This window comes from Nyctibius grandis, chromosome 23, assembly GCF_013368605.1.
Source record: "Nyctibius grandis isolate bNycGra1 chromosome 23, bNycGra1.pri, whole genome shotgun sequence".
In the NCBI taxonomy this organism is placed as follows: Eukaryota; Metazoa; Chordata; class Aves; order Nyctibiiformes; family Nyctibiidae; genus Nyctibius; species Nyctibius grandis.
The window spans coordinates 5,058,925-5,077,591 of record NC_090680.1 but is presented as its reverse complement, the minus strand read 5'-3'; the positions used below and the strand labels follow the sequence as shown (position 1 = coordinate 5,077,591).

The following is an 18,667-nucleotide window of genomic DNA, read 5'->3' as shown; positions in this document are numbered from 1 at the left end:
ATTGGCTGAGGGGGCGTCACCCGGCAGCGCTCCGCCCACCGCGGGAACCGGAAGTCGGTGGAAGTGGCGGTTGTGGCGGTTGTGAGTTCCGCTGCCTCCGGTACCGTCCGCGGGGGCCCCTCTGTCCGGCCCGGGGCGCGGCCCGGTCTCTTGGGGTAGGGGGCTTGGAACGGCAGCAGAGCCCGAGCTCGAGAGCGGCCGGGGCTGGCCCCCTGGGGCGCCGAGGCGGGCGGGGGAGGCCTCGGCCCGTGCTGGGCGGTACCGCCGTGGACTGACAAACCTCTTTTCCGGAGCGGTGGGTAACGTCCAGCTGTCGCTTAGCGGCAAGGTGGGGGGTGAGGTGAGAGCTGGCCCCTCCTCGCCCCTGGCAGCCGAGGCGCTGGGTGGCCGGGGCTGGATTTCCGAGGCCCGCGTGGGTCGTGACTCAGCCGCGTTAAGGCAGGATTTCCTTGCGTTGTTTGTCCTGTGTGGGGTTCTGCGGGGCACGGCGTTAGCTGGGAGGTGCAGTGGTTAACGCTTCAACCAGTGAAGGAGTTTTGCCTGTTGGAAGATAATAAAAGGCAGATGTGCGCAGCGGCTTGCCTTGAGACTTTGAAAGTAACAGGACAGTAAGAACAGCGTTAGAACATGAACAGCGAAGGAGCAGGATCATCAGCAGGTGGGCTCAGATGCGGCAGCTAAGATCAAATGCTCATTATCAGTCTTGTATTGAGTATCTTGCCTCCCTCTGAGCTTGCATCATCCTCATTTTCCTCAGATGAGTGGAGATCCTCAATCAAAAATGAACGAACAGTAGTGATTAGCAGCACATCATGGTATTAAATGAGCAAAAAACATACCTCCAGCTGTAGAAGCAACAGATAGCAAGAAGTTCCTGTATCTGTAGTTTGAGAAAGCTGAAGGAGGAAAAGTTGCTTCTTTTGTCATCTGGTCACCACAAAAGATAAACCTACGTTCCACAAAACAAATAATCTAGAAAGCTGGCAGTAGCATGCTCATCGCTACCATTATTTTCTCAGGGCAGAAAGCTGTAGCAATGGAGGTCAAAAAAGTTGTAGTTAAGCCTTTTCAGTTAGTGGTATAAGGAAAGGAAGCAAGGGCTTTGGGAGATCTCCCTTGAAGAACAGGGAGAACTGAAGGAAAAAAAAAAAACACAAACCAGAACAACTGATCTCAAACTAATTGGCTCTGTTAAAAAAAGAAGTTGTATTAGTAAGCAGGACTAAAGCAATTGTGCAACTGTTACCTCCTCATCTCTTGGTCTCCTTTAAGCACAGTGTGGGATTTCCCTTGTGGTTCTGTGATGATCTTAGGTTACCTCTGCATGGTCGCGCAGTTGTACTCTGGGAGCGTTACGAATTTTTAAACTCTGTAACTCCCACTGAGAACAGGAGGGAGACTGGAAAGAGGAATTTGAGGATGGAGCTGGATGAGGAGCAAGAAGTAGGAATTGAAGTCTAGCTCTTAGTGAAAGATAGATGAGGAGCAAGAGATAGATAGGAGTTGAAGTCTAGCTCTTAGTGAAAAATGAAACAAGTGCCAGAAATCTCATAGGCCGCCTTCTTTTAACACTCTGGGTCCTGGTGTGTTTTTTATCATTTTGGGTTTTTTTCCTTTGTTCTGGTGTGTTTTTCTTTCAGCGTGCTACTGAACTGGGGTTTAGAGGTTGCACTAGAAAAACAGGGTAATCCAAGATTAGCTGTCACTGTTACCGTGCTAAAGATTTATATTTTTTTCCCCTCTCTCCTCTCCTTTACTCCTCAGACTTCTGTAGTTAGAAGAGCTGACTGCTAAAGAGAAAATGACTTCTCTAGAAAAAGGTAGGTGGTTCACATGATATCTGAGCAGACTGGATTAGAAGTACCTTAACTTGAATTCTAAAGACCAGTTACACTGTTCGCTAGGCTCCATTCATTTAAACTTATTCTTTTTATGTATCTATTAGAAAGTACTTATGTGACTTCATTATTGCAGTGAAAACCAGAGCTGCCTGGATGAAACAGTTAATTGAATATGGTTTTCTAATCCAGCTTTGTATCGAACACCAAATTTGTCCTTTGTACTGTCATCTGTCTGTACACTCGTCTGTCAGTCCTCCTCTAGTATTTAGAACCTGTTGGTACTGATTCAGCCAACTTGAAAGCAGGGCAATATAATGGTGCTACTACAGCATTTTTGAAATGTGTTATTTAGAGGATGCAGGCTACATTACTGCCCACAGGAAGAGGAAAAAAGCAGTATGTGTAGCTATGTTGTAAGAAACTTTCTTGCCTTCACCCATTGTGAAGAAACCTTAGTGTGACAATATTTCATTCAGCTGAAAACTCAGTGAACTTAATGTTTACTGAAATTCATTTTACTTCTCATGCATATTGGGGAATTCAGAGCAGAATGCACTATTACTGGGAATACCAGGGTCTGTTGGTTAAAAATGAAGCAGAACTGGCTTGTTGGCTTTTCTTAAACCTTCATTTGGACAACTAAAACACATGGTAGACAGTACTTAAAAGTCTGCTAAACTTTTTAAGGTGTTAGCTATGTAGCAAATAGCTGCTTTTCATTTAATTATTGCTTTTAAATGAGACTGCTCTGATTCTATCATTTCCCAAAACCTGATTTTGCTTTCAACCTATGAGTCATATTGTCAAGAGTTTTCTCCTTACTAGCTCCTTTTCATGTCTGCATCTACCTGATCTTGTATAGGAGCCAGAAACTGAGATTAAGACAATTCAGATCAATGTTTGTGTCTTGTACTATTAGTATTAATGAGCAACACACACTTGAGTAAGGACTTTTCTAACTTTTGCTTGATAATAACTGCTGCAAAGGACTATTTTACACATGCAGCGTGCAATTAAAATCTGTAACTTTGAAGTAGAGAAATTAAGTGAGGAGTTACAATGAGACTATAACAAAGTAAAAGGTGGTTAACTTTCCCTCCACTGTTTCTAAATTCTAGTTGATGATACCTCATCAGCCATCCGCGGACCCGGAGATGGCATGGAAACAGAGCAGACAGCTGCATCGGTGGAAGTAACCACTGGAGACAACACTACCAACCACCACATCCACCGCAGCCCACATAAAAAGAAAGTCTCTTCCCCAAGTCCTGGAGTTCTGCAGCTGGGGAAAGTACATGCTGATAAATCAGTGGAGATTGAAGCTATTCGTATCTTAGTCCCCAAAGCAGCTATCACCCATGTTGTTCCAACTAAAAATGCTAAGGTGGCTAAATCAGTGGGACATAAAGGAGACACATTCCATCAGTCAGATGGAGCCGCAGATCCAAAGAAAGAACAGATAGAGCTGAAAAATGCAATCAAAAAGCTAAAGAATTCAGAGAAGCGGTTGTTACAGGATAAAGAAGGTCTCTCCAACCAGCTGCGTATACAGACCGAGGTAAGAAATGGAAGGTATATTCTCTCACACAGCTGCTGTGGTTTATATAAGCAGTTTATGAATGTGACCAAAGAGAACTGCTGTGACACTCTAGCCTTGAAACAAATAGTTTCCCCTTTGAACTTACCAGCTAAGATACAGAGTAGAAATACACTTAAGTGATCCAGTGCTGCTTCTCTGACAACAGGTGAAAGTATCAAAGGCTTGAGTCTGGGAGAAACACGTTAGAGGGCTGCAGGGAAGTGGATCTTTCATGAGGAAAGATTTTGGTCCTCAACTCAACTTCTAAGTGAAAAATGTTATGCCATAGAAGGGATGACTATAATTTTCTGCATAATATAATCTGTGGATGTCTTGTCTAATCCTTTGTTATCTTACTGATTCAGGACTTGAATACTACTGAAACTTTCTTTGTTTCTTGTAGCAGGCTTTCATTCTTCCTCTTTGGCCTCTTAGAATTTAAGCAAGAATGTGTTAAATGTGCATTCACCTCAAATGTTTGTGCTCACTGGATTGGATTCTGAGGCTTAATATACTCTGCATTGCACGCATCCCATTCTGGAAAAAGAAAGGCAATTTAGTGTTAGCAATTTGCAGTAAGTTACACTGCATTCTGGAAGTAGGAGGTGTTTCATTCTATAGTGATAATTACAAGACTGGTCTAATTCTAGGTGAATCGTGAGCTGAAGAAATTACTTGTTGCTTCTGTTGGGGATGATCTGCAGTACCACTTTGAACGGATGGCTCGGGAGAAAAACCAGCTGATCCTAGAAAATGAAGTCCTGAGCCGGAATATCTCTCAGCTGTCTGAACAATTAGAGCGCATGTCTATACAGTGTGACGTGTGGCGAAGCAAATTCCTAGCAAGCAGGTATTCCCTCGTACAGAGCTGTTACAACAGCATCCTCCTTCAGTCTTTTGTTACATATGCCCAGTGCAATGCCTGGGAACATGCTTATGTATGCAGAGGACAGGCACAACAGCTATACTGACACCTGTGAAATTTGAGTTTACAGAAGGTACAAAGAAAGTAAGCTCCTTGTAAATCGAATAGTTCTGCTTTTCAAAGGTGATGCAGTGGGTCCTAAACCTCCTAAAATCTTAGCTACAGTTCTTAACTTAGCAAGAGAAGTTCTTAATTCTGATACTGTGTAGTTTCGGGTTTAAAAATGTCTTCCAGGACAGCTGTTTTGACTTGTCTTAAAGGTGATTAGCTTGATTTTCATCCCCATCACCCAGCATGATACAATCAGTTTGCAAAGAAGCTGCTTTGGTTAAGAACTCTGCTTACAGTGACTGGGAAGGGCAGCTCAGTACTGAAGAAAGAGTAGGGGCACCTTTTCATTAAACACTTCTACTGCTCAGAACCCTACTCTTACTTCTATAACCATAGAATAACGGGTAACTAAAGTCAGGAGCAAACCTTACGCTGGTCTGAGTGCCAAAATCTCCTTTGACAATGGATTAGACTTTTAACTTGCTAAGTGTAGTCGTCTTACCAGATCTGTAAATAGTGTTCTAGGATTTTTAATCTTTTACTGTACTTGGATATAACTAACTAGATATGCTTAGTGCGTATTACAAAAAGGCCTTACTGCTTGAAGGAAATGGTAAGAGAATACAGTGTCCTCCCTTTAATTAGTGGTCTTAAGACCATTAATTCTTAGCAGTCTTAAGAAGTTTCTGCATATTGAGTGAATGTAAGTACTTGTAATAGTCCTAGCTAGGCTAGTCCTTAGCTATGCTAATTTAACTTGTTTCTTTAGCATTAAGTTAATACTTAGTTTGAGCTGACAAATTACGGTCTGTAGTAGAATAAAGGTGACTCTCAAACTGCTCACACTACTGACTGGAGACTCCTTTTGCAGGGTTATGGCCGATGAGCTGACCAATACCAGAGCAATCCTTCAGCGTCAAACCAGGGATGCACAAAGTGCAATCCAGGACTTGCTGAATGAACGTGACCAGTTCCGTCAAGAGATGATGGATACACGGAAGTATGATTTTTCTAATCCAGGCTGCCTCTGTGCAAGCTTTTCATTTCTGTCAGTTTATTTTAGGCCTTTTATTTTAGACCTTTCCCCTATTCCAGTGATGTTCAACAAAAATCCATTATGCTGATGGATAGTACAGTTACTTTTCAGTCTCAGAGCTGAAAGAGCCACAGTAGCATTAATTCTTTCTTCATTCCCTGGAGGTGTGAGGTCTTAGGGGTACTATACTGTACAACTGACATCCCTCATTCTCAGGCTTTCTCTATTTAATCACTTACTGTCTTGACTTCAAGTCTCCTCTGTCTACTTCCAAAACATACAGATTCTCTACCCACATTGACTTTTTAGGGTTTGTTCTGCCAGACGTCAAATAAGTTTTACCAGTATTAAAATACTATGGTGGTGAGGCCTTGCCTTGGAGAATAGCCTCTTTGCCTCCTTGTTTTTAAACATTTTTTTCAATTTTTTTGGTTAAAGTAAGTCTTGGGAAGGGATGATTCCTCTGAAGTATGCTGTGTGCTGATAGTATAGAGGAGAAAAAACACTAATGGTGCTTTTTTCCTTTCTGCACAGGCTGCTCGAGGAGCTGATGGTTTCTCTTCAATGGGGGAGACAGCAGACATACTATCCTAATACCCAGCCTTACACTACAACAGAGCTAGCAGCTGTGAATTGTAAGCTAGCCAAAGCTGTAAGCTCACATCTTCTTGGAAATGTTGGCACTAACAGTCCAAAAAAGACTTCAACAGCTGTAGAGTTTTGTAATACCCCTGCTGAGAAAATGGCTGAAATGGTAAGAACTCTTCATACATCTCAATCATCTGTCAGAACAGTGTCTTCTTTCCAGAAAGAAAAGCCTTGGTTTGTTAACTATTTATATCTTGCATTTTTTAAAAACTATATGCAAGGGAAACATGCCAAATAGAGTTGTCTGTTTCCCTCATTTAAAAAAAACAAAATAAAAACCACCACACCATCACCACCCCCCCAACAAAGAAAATACCCACACAAAACAAACAAAACCAACCCACACAAAAACCCTGGAAGAATAAGCAGAACAACATAAATGATATCATACCTACTGTTTCCTTCTCTGTCCCTAGCACCACAAATAACTGGGTCAAAATTTGTTTGGAGTTAGTGTGTCAGGAGGAAGCCAACTGAAAATAATTGAGTTTAAGAACTGAGTGGGAGAAGAAACCTAGTTCAGGTAGGAAACACTTCAGCAGTAGTTTCTGTTGCCCTAAAAATCTGTTCTGTTGAAAGTGGGTGGAAACACAGAGAGAAGCTATATGATTATCTTTCAAGATAAGATTTCACTGCAGGAAGCTTGATGTTCAAATAGCAAACTAGACTAACGGTTCAGTCTGGAAGCAGCTGAATAATAGTTGAGCAGCAGGAGGCTCACAGTGCCTAGTTATCTGTGTTGCCTGGTTTTGCTCAACTCTGCTAAAAAGATTAGAATTTTTTTTTATTCTCAATAAAATCATACCTTGGCTTTCTGATGGACATTACTAATTTATAAACAGTACTTAATGTCTTTATATTGAGGGTCTGGATAGATGGATATTTAGTTTTCAACTTGAAAAACCTTGCTTTTGAGCAGAAATCCTTCCTAGCTGTTAGAAAAGGATAAACCCCATTAAACTTGAAAGATCTGTGTTCATTCTCAACTTTTCCATCCTTAGGTGCTACGTGTACTGGATCCATCAACAGAAGTTTCTTTTTCTGAGCCTTCTCCATCCTCCTTCCTTTCCACAAAGAAGAGTATTGGAAGGTTTCACCCATATACAAGATATGAAGATGTAACTTTCAATTGCTGCAATCACTGTCAAGGAGAGCTGATCGCCCTTTAAGAACAGTCAATGCAACTGCCCACAGACTCTTTCTAAAGAATCACAGTAGTTGATGTTCACCAGGCTTCCCTTTTTCCTCTTTGTTTCCATAATGGTTCAGTTTAATGTTGGCAATTATGCACTTTCTGCTTCTCTGCCCCTTGAAGTTAGGGACTGGCAGGATTTTCTTAGCTTCTGGCATATTTTTACTACTTTTCAGTCTGGAAAGCTACTTATTTTCTTCTACAAAGGCAAGACCAAAAATGTTACGCTGGTCCAATTTGTAAAGCATAAAGATGCCCTTGACTATTTAAGGTTTACTGTCTTATTAGCAAATTTCAGTGAATCTCTTTAGAGGGAGACAAAAGCGTAGCTATACCAAAGTAAATGAAGTGCTTACAGGTTATGGTTTAAAAAAAACAATGGAAAATGGGTCAGCTCCGTGCTTTTTTTTAATCTTAGTCAAGGTGATGAACTGTCCCCAAGTCTATGCTCAGCCTTTTAAATTGAGTAATAAAAAGGAATATGTGCAATGATTCTTCATAGCTGTAAGTTCTGAAAATAAGAGCATATGCGGTGTTGCAGCCTGCCTGGCAAGAAGGGGAAAAGAGCTTGAATGAACTCTAGCTATGATATATAAATAGTAACTGGTTTTAAATAGATTCTGGAAAGCTGTGCAGGGTGAGATTATTCTTTCCATAAAGCTAAAATAATGGGTTTTCCATCTATTTCAGCTTCTAGAGTGAAGCTGTGGCATAGCTGATCCTCAGCAAAGACACACTGATATACCTCCTTTAGTAGAGAGTGTTGAAACCTGACCTAGTATTAGAACTCAGTCCTTGCCCAAGGTCAAGGTCTTCCTGGGTGTTACAGGAAGCTGAAGATAAGCACTAAGTTTGTACTGGTAAAAAAATATATTTTTTTAATTGAATGGTTTTATAATCTTGACGTAGGTTCAAAGAAAAATTTTAGCAGATAATCTGCTAAATCCAAAGAAGCCTATTTAAGTTGCAGATGTAAAGAGAAAAGGTAGGAGGATGCAAATATGCATTTTCATTTCTTAGTTTCACTCCCAAATTTATCCTATGTAGCTGTGTAGTTTGGAGAAGGAGTTTCTGAAAGGGTTGCTTTTACCCAGTTTTCCTTTGAATCTCATACCGTGATCAGAATATGTCAGAAGTCCTTGTTGCTGGCTGTGCTTTTGTTTGCATGAAGAAAACTACAATAAACTTTCTTTGCTTGCTTACAAGTTGCAGGTTTGGATTTCATATAGGTGTATTTCTGACCTTGTTTTCTCTGTAGCATAACAGGAACTATATGACATTGAACTGTAAAACCCTTCACTCTGCTGGTCTGAGGTAATGAACCAAGAAGCACTTCTTTTGTAGCCTACTACAATTAGGGAGATACTGTGAACCTTTGCAGCCTTCCCCCTGCATTTCTTGCTCTTGGTGTTAGGGGAAGGTGCAGGAAGGAGGAAGGCACCTGTTACATTTCTCATTAGCATGTGAAATTTTCATGGGCACATCCATGCCCTTTATCTGTGCTGGTAAAAGTTGCAACAGCCCCCTCTGGTCAAAAACCAGTACTCTCTCAACATGCTTGTAACTATCTCCAAAAGGGTAAGAGAAAAATACTAATGGCAAATTTGCTTTGCATCTGCTACACCTCTGTCTGTTACAGTACTTCCAGAAAACACTTTGAATGTGGCAAAATGTAAGAACAATGCCAGATCATGAAATCTTGGATAGCCAGCTGGGCAGAATGTTCCTCATCTTTCAATAACTTGTATGATTTCATGAGTGACCTCAGTATGTTCTCTGACAGAGTTTTGCTGGGATAGACTCAATTTTCTGTTCAGAAAAGCTACCTGTTTGAGAAGACTGCAGCACCTGATATGGTGGGAACAAAGCTGATAAGACTGCTTATTGTTTAGCCCTAGGTGCGGGCTAAAGGGAAACACTGGGTAAGGTGATGTAGTTTATTATAATTAATTTAACAAACATGGACATGTGTACAAGGAATCCAGCTTCCTAATTCACACAACCTTTTAATTTCATGGACCAGAAAACTACAGAATATGACTCTCAGAAAACCAGTTTCAAAAGCTGGTTCACATTCACATACATGTTTGTTAGCCTTCCAATAACCGTTTGCCCTGAACTAAAATTAAATAGTCCTCCGGTCCAGCCAGAATATCAGCTGGTTAACAGATCACTAGCAAGTGGTACAAGAAACAGCATTTTCCAACAACATAACACCTTGGATAGTCTTCACCACAAGCAGCAGCAAACAGCAATATTAATCCAGCAAAAATTCAACATTTTACATAATAGCCTGCATCCAGGAATTCATGGTGGAGTTGAGCATAAAGTGCCTTTTAAAGACAGGAATGTGTATTATTTGCCACCCTCACATATAGATCTCACACTCATTTAGATTTGGTGAAACCAAGAATATCCCTGAGTTATACATAAAAGCAGGCTTTTCAACAAAATTACAAATAAATAGACAGTAAATTCATTGTCAGTGAATGGACTTGCTAAACTTGCTTGAAAGCTTTGAAAACACCACAAAGAGTCAGTAGCTGTAAAGAGCAAAAGATCAAGCCATGAAAATTAAGAGGGTTGCCACCAAGAACTCTTGTTACATGAAACTTTCAACAGTAATGGTCTGTGAAGCGGAAGGATTGAGCCTCTGAATTAATGCAGCGGATGTTCTGCAGCTGTTTTGCTCTTCTGGCTTCTAATCTAATCTGCCTTACTCTCTCTTTAGCAGCTAGTTCTTCTGCTCGTTTTTCTTCTCTCTTTCTTTTTAGCCATCTGTGGAGAGAGAAAGAGGACTAGAAGTACTGACAGTTGCAAGCTGGAAGTTTTACGTCATCCATTCAAAGGAGACTTGCCCCCATTTAGCCAGAGTCACCTTGTCCTGTAGGATAAGGTTGGCTGTCACGGCTGAGCCAATCTAACAGCCTGGCACTCCCAAGCACGGGAGGTACCACTTTTCCATCCCAATTCTCCTGCTTCTGCACCCACCTTTACCTCCCCCCCTTTTGTTGAGCTGATTCCACTCATGGACTCAAGGGGCAAAAATACTATTTTATTGGATTAACTTTCTGCTTGTTTAATGAACTGAATCAACCCCAGCCTGTTCCAGAACAGGCAAAAAGGGGCAAGGGAGAAGGATCTCCCTTTTTCAGCAGAAGAAATTCACTATTTCAGCTCAGGTTCTGGCAAGTAATTTCACAACAGGGAACAAACAGCATCAAGGAATTTATGTATTTTTGCTAGGGTGTAAGTTTATGAGGGCATATTCATTCAAAAAAAAAAAAACACTACCAAAAACCAGTAAGAACTTCAGCAATAAAGATGTACCATAAAATGACTACAGTCTTAAGCTGATAGACTATAAAATTTTCAAATATGATTCCCTAGGAATGACCCTACTCACTCTTTAAAGGCTCTGTTGCATTCCTCTGTTCTTGGGAAAAAGGCAATTCCCTCTGCTTGGCGTCTCAGCATTTCTATCTGTTTTTCTTTCATGTGTTCCTGGTGCTTTTTTTTAAGCCATAACTTGAAGGCTTCTTCTGGATTCCTGCTCCTCTCCTATTGAAAAAAAAAACAACCCGACATCTATACACAAGGCTTATCATGAAATGACCTTTATATTAATCATGTTATAATAATTTTTTGCACTCTGCTGGCATCTCCCATCCACGAAACATACTCTATAAGCAAACTAGAGCATATGCTAATCTGGCATGGAACATCTACCTGAGCAAGCATTCAAAGCAGAATCTAACCAGAGCACTAGAGATCCCAGTCCTGTGTTAGGGAGATCTTACTTTGCCGTTCACGTCTTCTAGCTCCTTTGCACGACGCATTCGCTTTTCTTCTTGCACTTGTTCTTTCTTCTTCTGCAACCAAGCTTTAAAAACCATCTCATTCGCTCTTTTCTTCTGTTCTTCTTGTTCCTTTTTCTTTTCTTCTTCCTTGAATGGAATTAAGAGTGAATAAACTTAGTTTTTAAGAGAATCATCTTCATCTCCAAAGGCCTTCACTGTCACAACAGACAATAAATAAGCCATTTGAATCATATGAGAGACACACAAAACTACTGATGGAACAGGAATACTCAAAGACTGCATCATAGTTGATACTACTTTTAGGAAGACATGAGTTTGAGCACTTCCACGGTTCATGTTACATTCAGATACTTTCAGGCTTTTTGTGATTACCTCCATTTCCGTGATACAGCTCAACTCACAGACACTTCAATAGCAACAGGTGAAGACGTTTAAAATTAAGCCTGCCCAAGAGCTCTGACTGGCTTAAAATCAGTTTAAACTGCTGCATTTTTAAAAAGGAATGCAGCTCTCAGGCTTGATGGACCACTAAAGGATATTTGACTACCTATGGACTGCAGGCACTACCTTATAAATAAGGATTTTTTTTCTGGACATGAAGTTGTAATGTATTTACTTAAAGAGTATTAATAGCTTAACACTTTTTTGAAGTTTACAAAATGAACTGATTTTTACAAAATTGAGAAAAGTTTTTTTTTTTAGTTATTAATCGCATTTTAGCTAACAAGTATTTACAAGGAGGAGAAAGGTTTTCAAACAATGCTTCAGAAGGCTGATAAGGACATTTTACCAGGTTTTGTCTCTGACACAAAAGCTACAATCTCCACTCATTTCAACTCTCAGATAAATCTATTCTTGTTGTGAATAGATGATGTTCCTCCCACCTACACCAAACTTTCAGACAAATTTATAATTTGTAATTTACTGAAATGAAAGAAACTTAAATGAATTTACTTAAATGTCAAGAAATGTTTCATGCCTGTGAATTCCATCACAGAATGGAAGAACTCCATTCAAGAATGAAGAAATAAGGTAACACATTCTTACCTTATCATAAGTCAGCCATCAGAGGAAGGGATTTAGCACACAGAGTTAGGAAAATAACCCTCCTTACCTCCACCACACTACCTTTTACTTTAGATATGGTGTCAAGAGATCTAGTTTTGTGCGTCCAAAGAAAACACATCAGTAACTCTTCACATTTCATACCCCTCGTTACTGATAAGCCTCAGCAAACTTCTCAAAACAGGCTAGACTGATTTCCACTAATAGAAAGCAACCTTGGAAACTACTCAGCCAGCTTACTTAGAACATCAGGGCACAGAAAAATGGCAGATGCTTCATGCTCTTTTTACAGAGCAACACACATAGTAAGTTACCTTTTTGTAATTGTACCATCATAATGCAAAGTGAAGAAAAACATCTAAGTTTCTAAAATCTTTGGTAAAGATCTCTGAAGTCCCATTACAGCTGTCAGAGGCTGACTCTCTATTAAATAACTTTTTTTCTGAATAAGGAGCTGAGAAAGAATTAAAAGGGTTTTTTTCCCCCAGTAATATGTAAGATAGAGTTGATTTTCTAAAATAGAATTTATATTTTGTTCTTTTCAATGACTGCCCTTTATAGATACAAGAAGAATAACCTCAGTACTGGGAATATTTTCTTCTTTTTGTCCTCTGTGTAGTGCCCAGGTAAAACCAAATAAGGAGGAAAAGTAGTATTGATTAACAGAGAAAGGGGAAAAAAAAAACCTACTTGGCAACAAACTCATTGAGAAAACTTACTACAACACTCACCCATGCAAAACCCTTACAGGAAGAAAGTCTCCAGGTATATTATTGGTCAGCTTGACTTCACCTGCATGCATCTTATGCAAGCAACAAGGCATGCCACTTCTGAAGTCAGCTCTATCTTCCATACAGGTTAAAGACCCCCCCTAATAATTGCCTATTACATACTTGATGAGCACCCAAAGGTGCACCTGCCTCACTGTGGTTAACGTTAACCTCCTGCATTGCAGTGTGATCTGGAGAGATGTGATACTGGGCACTACGTCCCCCTGAACAGTGGGCCTGTAATGGAACCTAGGCAGAGAGAGAGTCAGCAAGCAAAAGCAGGAAGCACAATCCAGCAGAAGGCCTGCTTAGGAAGGATATATTAAATAAATACTTAATTTCTCCTGTAAGCAAGGCATGATCCTATGCCACACTGTGTTTTTTTTTTCTTTTAAGGAAAGGAGTTTTGAGAGATTGTGTACAAAGTCCAGAGAATTATTATTATTATTATTATTATTACTGTTATTGCTGCCTCTTTTGTCATGGAAAAATGGAGTAAATGCCCTGAACACGTGGTCCCTGTGAAGCAGAGGAACAGAACGGTCACTGTGATCTACTTGTTGCCCCTATATCTTTACCTCTTTCTTCAGTTTTTCCTTCCTTTGTTCTAACTGCTTCCGCAGTTCTTTTTGTTTGGGAGAAAGGCAGTAAGTGGAGCTCCTCACGGGCAGGTTTGCAGACTGCACCCTCTGCAGAGTCTTCCATTTTCCAGGACCTCTTGCAGCATTGGTAGCAGAATTTGAAGAACGCTTAGGGTTAGATGGAGGCTTAGGCAAATACACACACTCTTCTCCACCAGGAGAAAAAGAATGTGCTCCTGGTCTTCCTGGAAGTACTTCCTCCATTTGAGAGACAGTGCCAACAGGCTCACCACGTTGAGTTTCAACATCAGTAATAGAAACACTTATTGGGGGCAAAAAGCCCTGGCTTTCAATGTCATGTAAACTTAAGAGTTCAAACTTTCCATCTTTTTCCACTAGGATTTTACCATTCTTCTTTTCCTCATCCTTGTCAGCACATGGTGAAAGTGATGTGCTTTCTTGTCCCATTTCATTAGAAATATGCAACTGAGATAGTCTATTTGAAACATCATCTCCGCTTGCAAGGTCAGTTTTACAAACTTCAGCATCTTCTAGAGGAGGAACTTCAAGATCCACTAACTTATCCTTAAATTTTAATTTCCGTTCTCTGTTCTGATCCTCAGGAGCCTGATTCTCCAGCAATTTGTTGGCTTCTTCAATCTTTTCCAAGATGTAACGCTTTATTTCTTCATCCTCTTCTTCATCTAGTTCCTGCTGGTTTTTCAGCTTGGATTCCTGGACAGAGCTTTCACTATCAGTATCAGATACATGGTCCCCCTGTTTAATATCAGACCTGGTTTCCAAACTTTCTTCATCGGGGGGTCTCACATCTGTATCTGCCTCTACAAGCTCATCTGGTTTTTCTTCCATTTCATCATTGTCTTCCTCAAAGTTGTCTGCAACTTTATCAATTTCTGCTTCAATATCCTCTTCTTTTTGTTCAGGATTCTAAAAAAATGAAAATAAACTCGTCTATTCTCCCAACAAAGAACAGTATCAAAGAAAGAGAAAAGAAATAGCGAGAGAGAAGAGCAGTACTAACTACCCTGATTCTAAAACAGGCTGTCAGATAGTGCATGTCCTACTAATACCTTTTTTTGGCACTAACAACTTTCTTGCAGTTTCTCCACGTTCACATCTGCACAAAGTTTCACTAACCGTGGCTTGCACAGTAAAGTGATCAGTGACAGCATAAAAACAGCACGTGTGTTGCACAAACACTTAAAGGAACCCAGAAGCACTTTTGAAACAAACGTATTATTTTCAATGAACACCAAATTTTCTGTTTTAAGGCAATTATAACCAAACTAACCAGTTCACTGAATTATTTTTCACTGTAATTCCAATAACGTCCCTTGTCAAAATTCAGTGAATATACCTACACATTTCAAACCGTATTGAATTTTGTGCTTATGATTCCAAATATTACTCAATTTTGCCTTCTAAATAAGACAATTAGCATTTCATTTAACGAATACCTCTCTTTCACCAAGGTTTTCTTTTTCTTCTTCATCAACTGGCCATTCCAGGTCTTTTTCAAAGTCATCCTCATATTCTGCAGTTTCTGTTAAATCACCCACGTCTGCTGCATCTCCTTGGTCTTCCTTTTCACTCATTTTGGTGAGGTGTTAGAGTAACACTAGAAAAAAGGAGAAGAAAAAAAATTGTTTTAAAACTCTAGTGACACACAGATATAGAACACTGATATCTCTTATGTCACCCACATCAAGCTTGTGAGCAGTATCAATACAACCACGTTAGATAGTGCCACAGCACCTCAGAACTAAGGATCACGAACGATTTATAAACATGAATGGTTTTGGCATTTCCAGCTCCGACTACTAGGGGAAGATTTGAGTCAAAGCAAACCGAGGTGACTTACTCAATGTCTTGCAGTGAGCCTCTGACAGAGGCAAGACTAGAACTCGTGATCTCTGAAGTGCTAGTCCCATCCTTTAACAAAGAGATCGCTGAGTTATGTTCATTAGAAGGACTACCAGCTTTCACTGCTCCCAGGTGTGTTTTACACTGGTGTTTTCTATCTGCCTGGGCCACTTTCCTTTAAAGAAATCTTAACTTGTTTGAAGTTACATTGCAAAGATGTGGGATACACAAGTCCTAGAAGATCCATGCCATGGCTTACAGTAGATCAAATTAGCAAAAAGGTTCCCATAATGACATATTAAAACGAGAAGACATGCATTGGACTCTTGACAGGAACCTTCTGCTACAGTGGGTGAACATTTACAACCAGCTAGCTTTCAAACCACATCACCTCCACCAGTATTAGGGGTAAATAAAGTCACACAGACACCAACAGAGACTGCTGGGAAAAGGATTCAGTTCTGGTTTGAATTTCTGAGGAGGACAACAATGGGAAATACTCAGTAGCCAGTGAACCAGGCTGGATATAAGTCACATTCATGACAAAACTGAAGATGAGCCACTATAAGGACTGAATCTTTTAAACAATCTTTGGACTGCACAGCACGCAGGCACCAACAGCTCCTGAAGAATTGCTTAAATGCCAGTGCTTGGGGTCCAGGCTGCCTGCCTGCCACCCCTCGCTCAGCTCACTCAGTTGAAGGCATCTGTCTCCATCTAAAGACACAAAAGGGTTAAAGACATGTGGAGACACACATCACACTAGACAGCTGATTCTGCTCTACGGCTTTAGCCACTCATCATTCCTTCCCTAATTTGTTTATTATTGTTTACAGAAACAACATAAAAGAAGGAAATGTTGATTATTCAAAAATTCCTGTTCTCTTTGTACCCTCTGCTGTGGGCTAAAGGTGCCTCTTCTAAGTGTCTCTCTAGTAGGACAAATCTGTGTCATTTACAACATACTAAAAGATCCCGATACAAGCATTAGCATATGGCAACACACTACGGGATGTAAGAGTTAGCTCGGACCTGGATGGCTCTTGCTGGGTGACCATCCTGCCCTTCCAGACAAGAAGGGTTGCACCTGGACTTCCCCACCTGTCTAAGCATTTTGTCACGCATTTTGTATAAACCCTTCCATCCAGAAGATGCTGCTTAAATTCCTTCAAGCTTTTGTTTTAAATTCTGATGGGCATCTCGGAGTTCGCAGTTATTTACTCACATGAATACCAGCTCCATTTCTTAAAACTCTTGTGTTTCGTGCTTGACAAGAGTGCTGCTCTTTTAGACCTCAAAATTTAGTCAAGATTTGTTTAAGAGGAAAGAATGGTAATAAAGCCGGGCACTTTTGTTGCAAACTTGTCTGTACACAAACATTATAAAAGCTCTTCTTTCTGTTTGATCCATATTTTGTTCAAGAAAATCTGGCATTTTTTTTCTCCTAATTCACTTCTTTTTAGCCATCACTTGCCACAAGAATTACTGTAGATTTCTCTGAGTTTAAATTTTTCACACTTGTTCAGACTGTTGCCTTGGCTTTCCACACCGTCTACTTCCATTATGTTTTTGCTGCACCTCTTCTCATACAACATGTAATCATTTTTGCTGGGAAATGCCTGTTCCTTCACAAACATCCTTGGTTTGGGTGGTGACATGTACCTGGGTTCTTAATGGAGGTTACTTTGCTCTAGTACTTATTCAGCACAAAAGAACTATTTAACTTTGTCGTTGTTATGGTAAGTGGATGCAAAAGCTACAAAGCTGAATTGTGCCCTTAACAAAACATGTCCAGGTCAGTCTGTGACACTCAACACAAATGCTGAAAACTGTTCAAATTATTTAGAATACGTTTAATTAAGGGGAGCAGCATAAAAATCAGCCTCTTCTGTTGTAACATAGACACAGCTGAAGAGATAATTTCAGTTTAATGACCTTGTTTCAGAAATCCTGAATCAGCTCCTGTTCTATTTAGGGTCTTATGAAGTAAAGATTAAAAAGTTCTTCGGCTTTAATGGGGACCAAAAGGATTCAGAAAATCTCAAGTCTTAATTTTTGCTTGCTAATATTCTAATGGGGGGGGGGCGGGGAGGGTTGTATGCTGTGACCTAATTGTGCTGCAAAGCTTAGTAACACCTCTACGGGGTTACACTGAGGTGCAGGCGAGGCACAGGCACAACAAAAAGAGGGATACGGTGATGGACTTTTGTTTTTTTCACAGAATCACAGAATCAACCAGGTTGGAGGAGATCATCGAGTCCAACCGTTGCCCTGACACCACCATGGCAACTAGACCAGGGCACTAAGTGCCATGTCCAGGCTTTTCTTAAACACCTCCAGAGATGGTGACTCCACCACCTCCCTGGGCAGCCCCTTCCAATGGCTAATAACCCTTTCTGAGAAGAAATTCTTCCTAATGTCCAACCTGAACCTCCCCTGGCGAAGCTTGAGGCTGTGTCCTCTTGTCCTATCGCTTTGCCCCTTTGTACCAAAACACACCTACATACGCATCTACAAACCCGAACCCAACGGCGGGGAACGCCCAGCACCCGGCTCCGCATCTCACCGAGGGCAGCTCCTGCTCGTGAACGCCGGCAAACGACACTCCCCGCCGCCCCGCCGGGGAGCGGCCCCGCAGCCGGAGCCTCACCGCGACCAGGCGAAGCGGCCTCTCCCCGGGCCGCAGCGAATAAGGGCCGGCAGGTGCGGCCGCCGCTCGCCTCACCGGCCCCACCAGCTCCCCGCCTGCCTCGGACACCGCGCTCACCGCGGCCCCGCCGGGTCCCGCCGCTGCCCCCCGGCCCGAGGTGCCGAGGCCCGCCCCGCCGGTGCGGTCGGCGCCGTCGCCACGGCAGCAGCGGGGGCCGCCCCCCCCCCCTTCCCCGCTCACCTTCCTGCAGCACCGATCACCGCCGACGGCGGCCCCCGAGGACCAAACGTCTCCCCGCCCCACCCGCCCCCTTCCCCCGCCGCCGGCGCCGAGGCGGCAGCGGGCAACGGGCGCGCTCGCGAGGCGGCCCCGTCCCGTTGCCGTGGAGACGGGCCGCCCCGCCGCCATGGAGACGGGCCGCCCCGCCGCGCCCCGCCCCGCCCTTCTCCTTTGTCCCCCATTTCGAGGCCTGAGGGCCGCGAGGGGAAGGCGCTTTCTTTCCCTTGGCGTTACACAACTTCATTTAACGCTCGGAAATTACAGCGCAGCCGGGCACGGGGGTGAGGGCCCCACAGCCGGGGGGGCCCGGGAGAGGGCCAGCGGCGCGGCTGGCGGCTGTCCCCG

At 42.0% G+C, this 18,667-nt stretch overlaps 2 protein-coding genes across 3 annotated transcripts; one reads left to right on the top strand and one right to left on the bottom strand.

Annotated features, from left to right (window-relative positions):
* The first annotated feature begins 47 nt into the window (after positions 1–47).
* Positions 48–8,496, top strand: BLZF1 (basic leucine zipper nuclear factor 1). The gene is made up of 7 exons (XM_068417424.1): positions 48–295; positions 1,765–1,820; positions 2,960–3,399; positions 4,071–4,270; positions 5,268–5,396; positions 5,967–6,186; positions 7,082–8,496. Exons 2-7 carry the CDS (start codon positions 1,802–1,804, stop codon positions 7,247–7,249), a joined length of 1,176 nt encoding a protein of 391 aa, XP_068273525.1. The 5' UTR covers positions 48–295; positions 1,765–1,801; the 3' UTR covers positions 7,250–8,496.
* A 762-nt stretch (positions 8,497–9,258) lies between these two features.
* CCDC181 (coiled-coil domain containing 181) lies at positions 9,259–18,322 on the bottom strand. Of its 2 annotated transcripts, none has more exons than XM_068417522.1 (6): positions 18,284–18,322; positions 14,988–15,148; positions 13,507–14,457; positions 11,073–11,219; positions 10,679–10,833; positions 9,259–10,050 (listed from the first exon to the last, which is right to left on the bottom strand). In XM_068417522.1, exons 2-6 carry the CDS (start codon positions 15,123–15,125, stop codon positions 9,888–9,890), a joined length of 1,554 nt encoding a protein of 517 aa, XP_068273623.1. In that variant the 5' UTR covers positions 15,126–15,148; positions 18,284–18,322; the 3' UTR covers positions 9,259–9,887. The 2 variants fall into 2 exon arrangements, with proteins under 2 accessions (XP_068273623.1, XP_068273622.1); XM_068417521.1 differs by lacking the exon at positions 18,284–18,322 and adding an exon at positions 17,960–18,182.
* Positions 18,323–18,667: the final 345 nt, after the last annotated feature.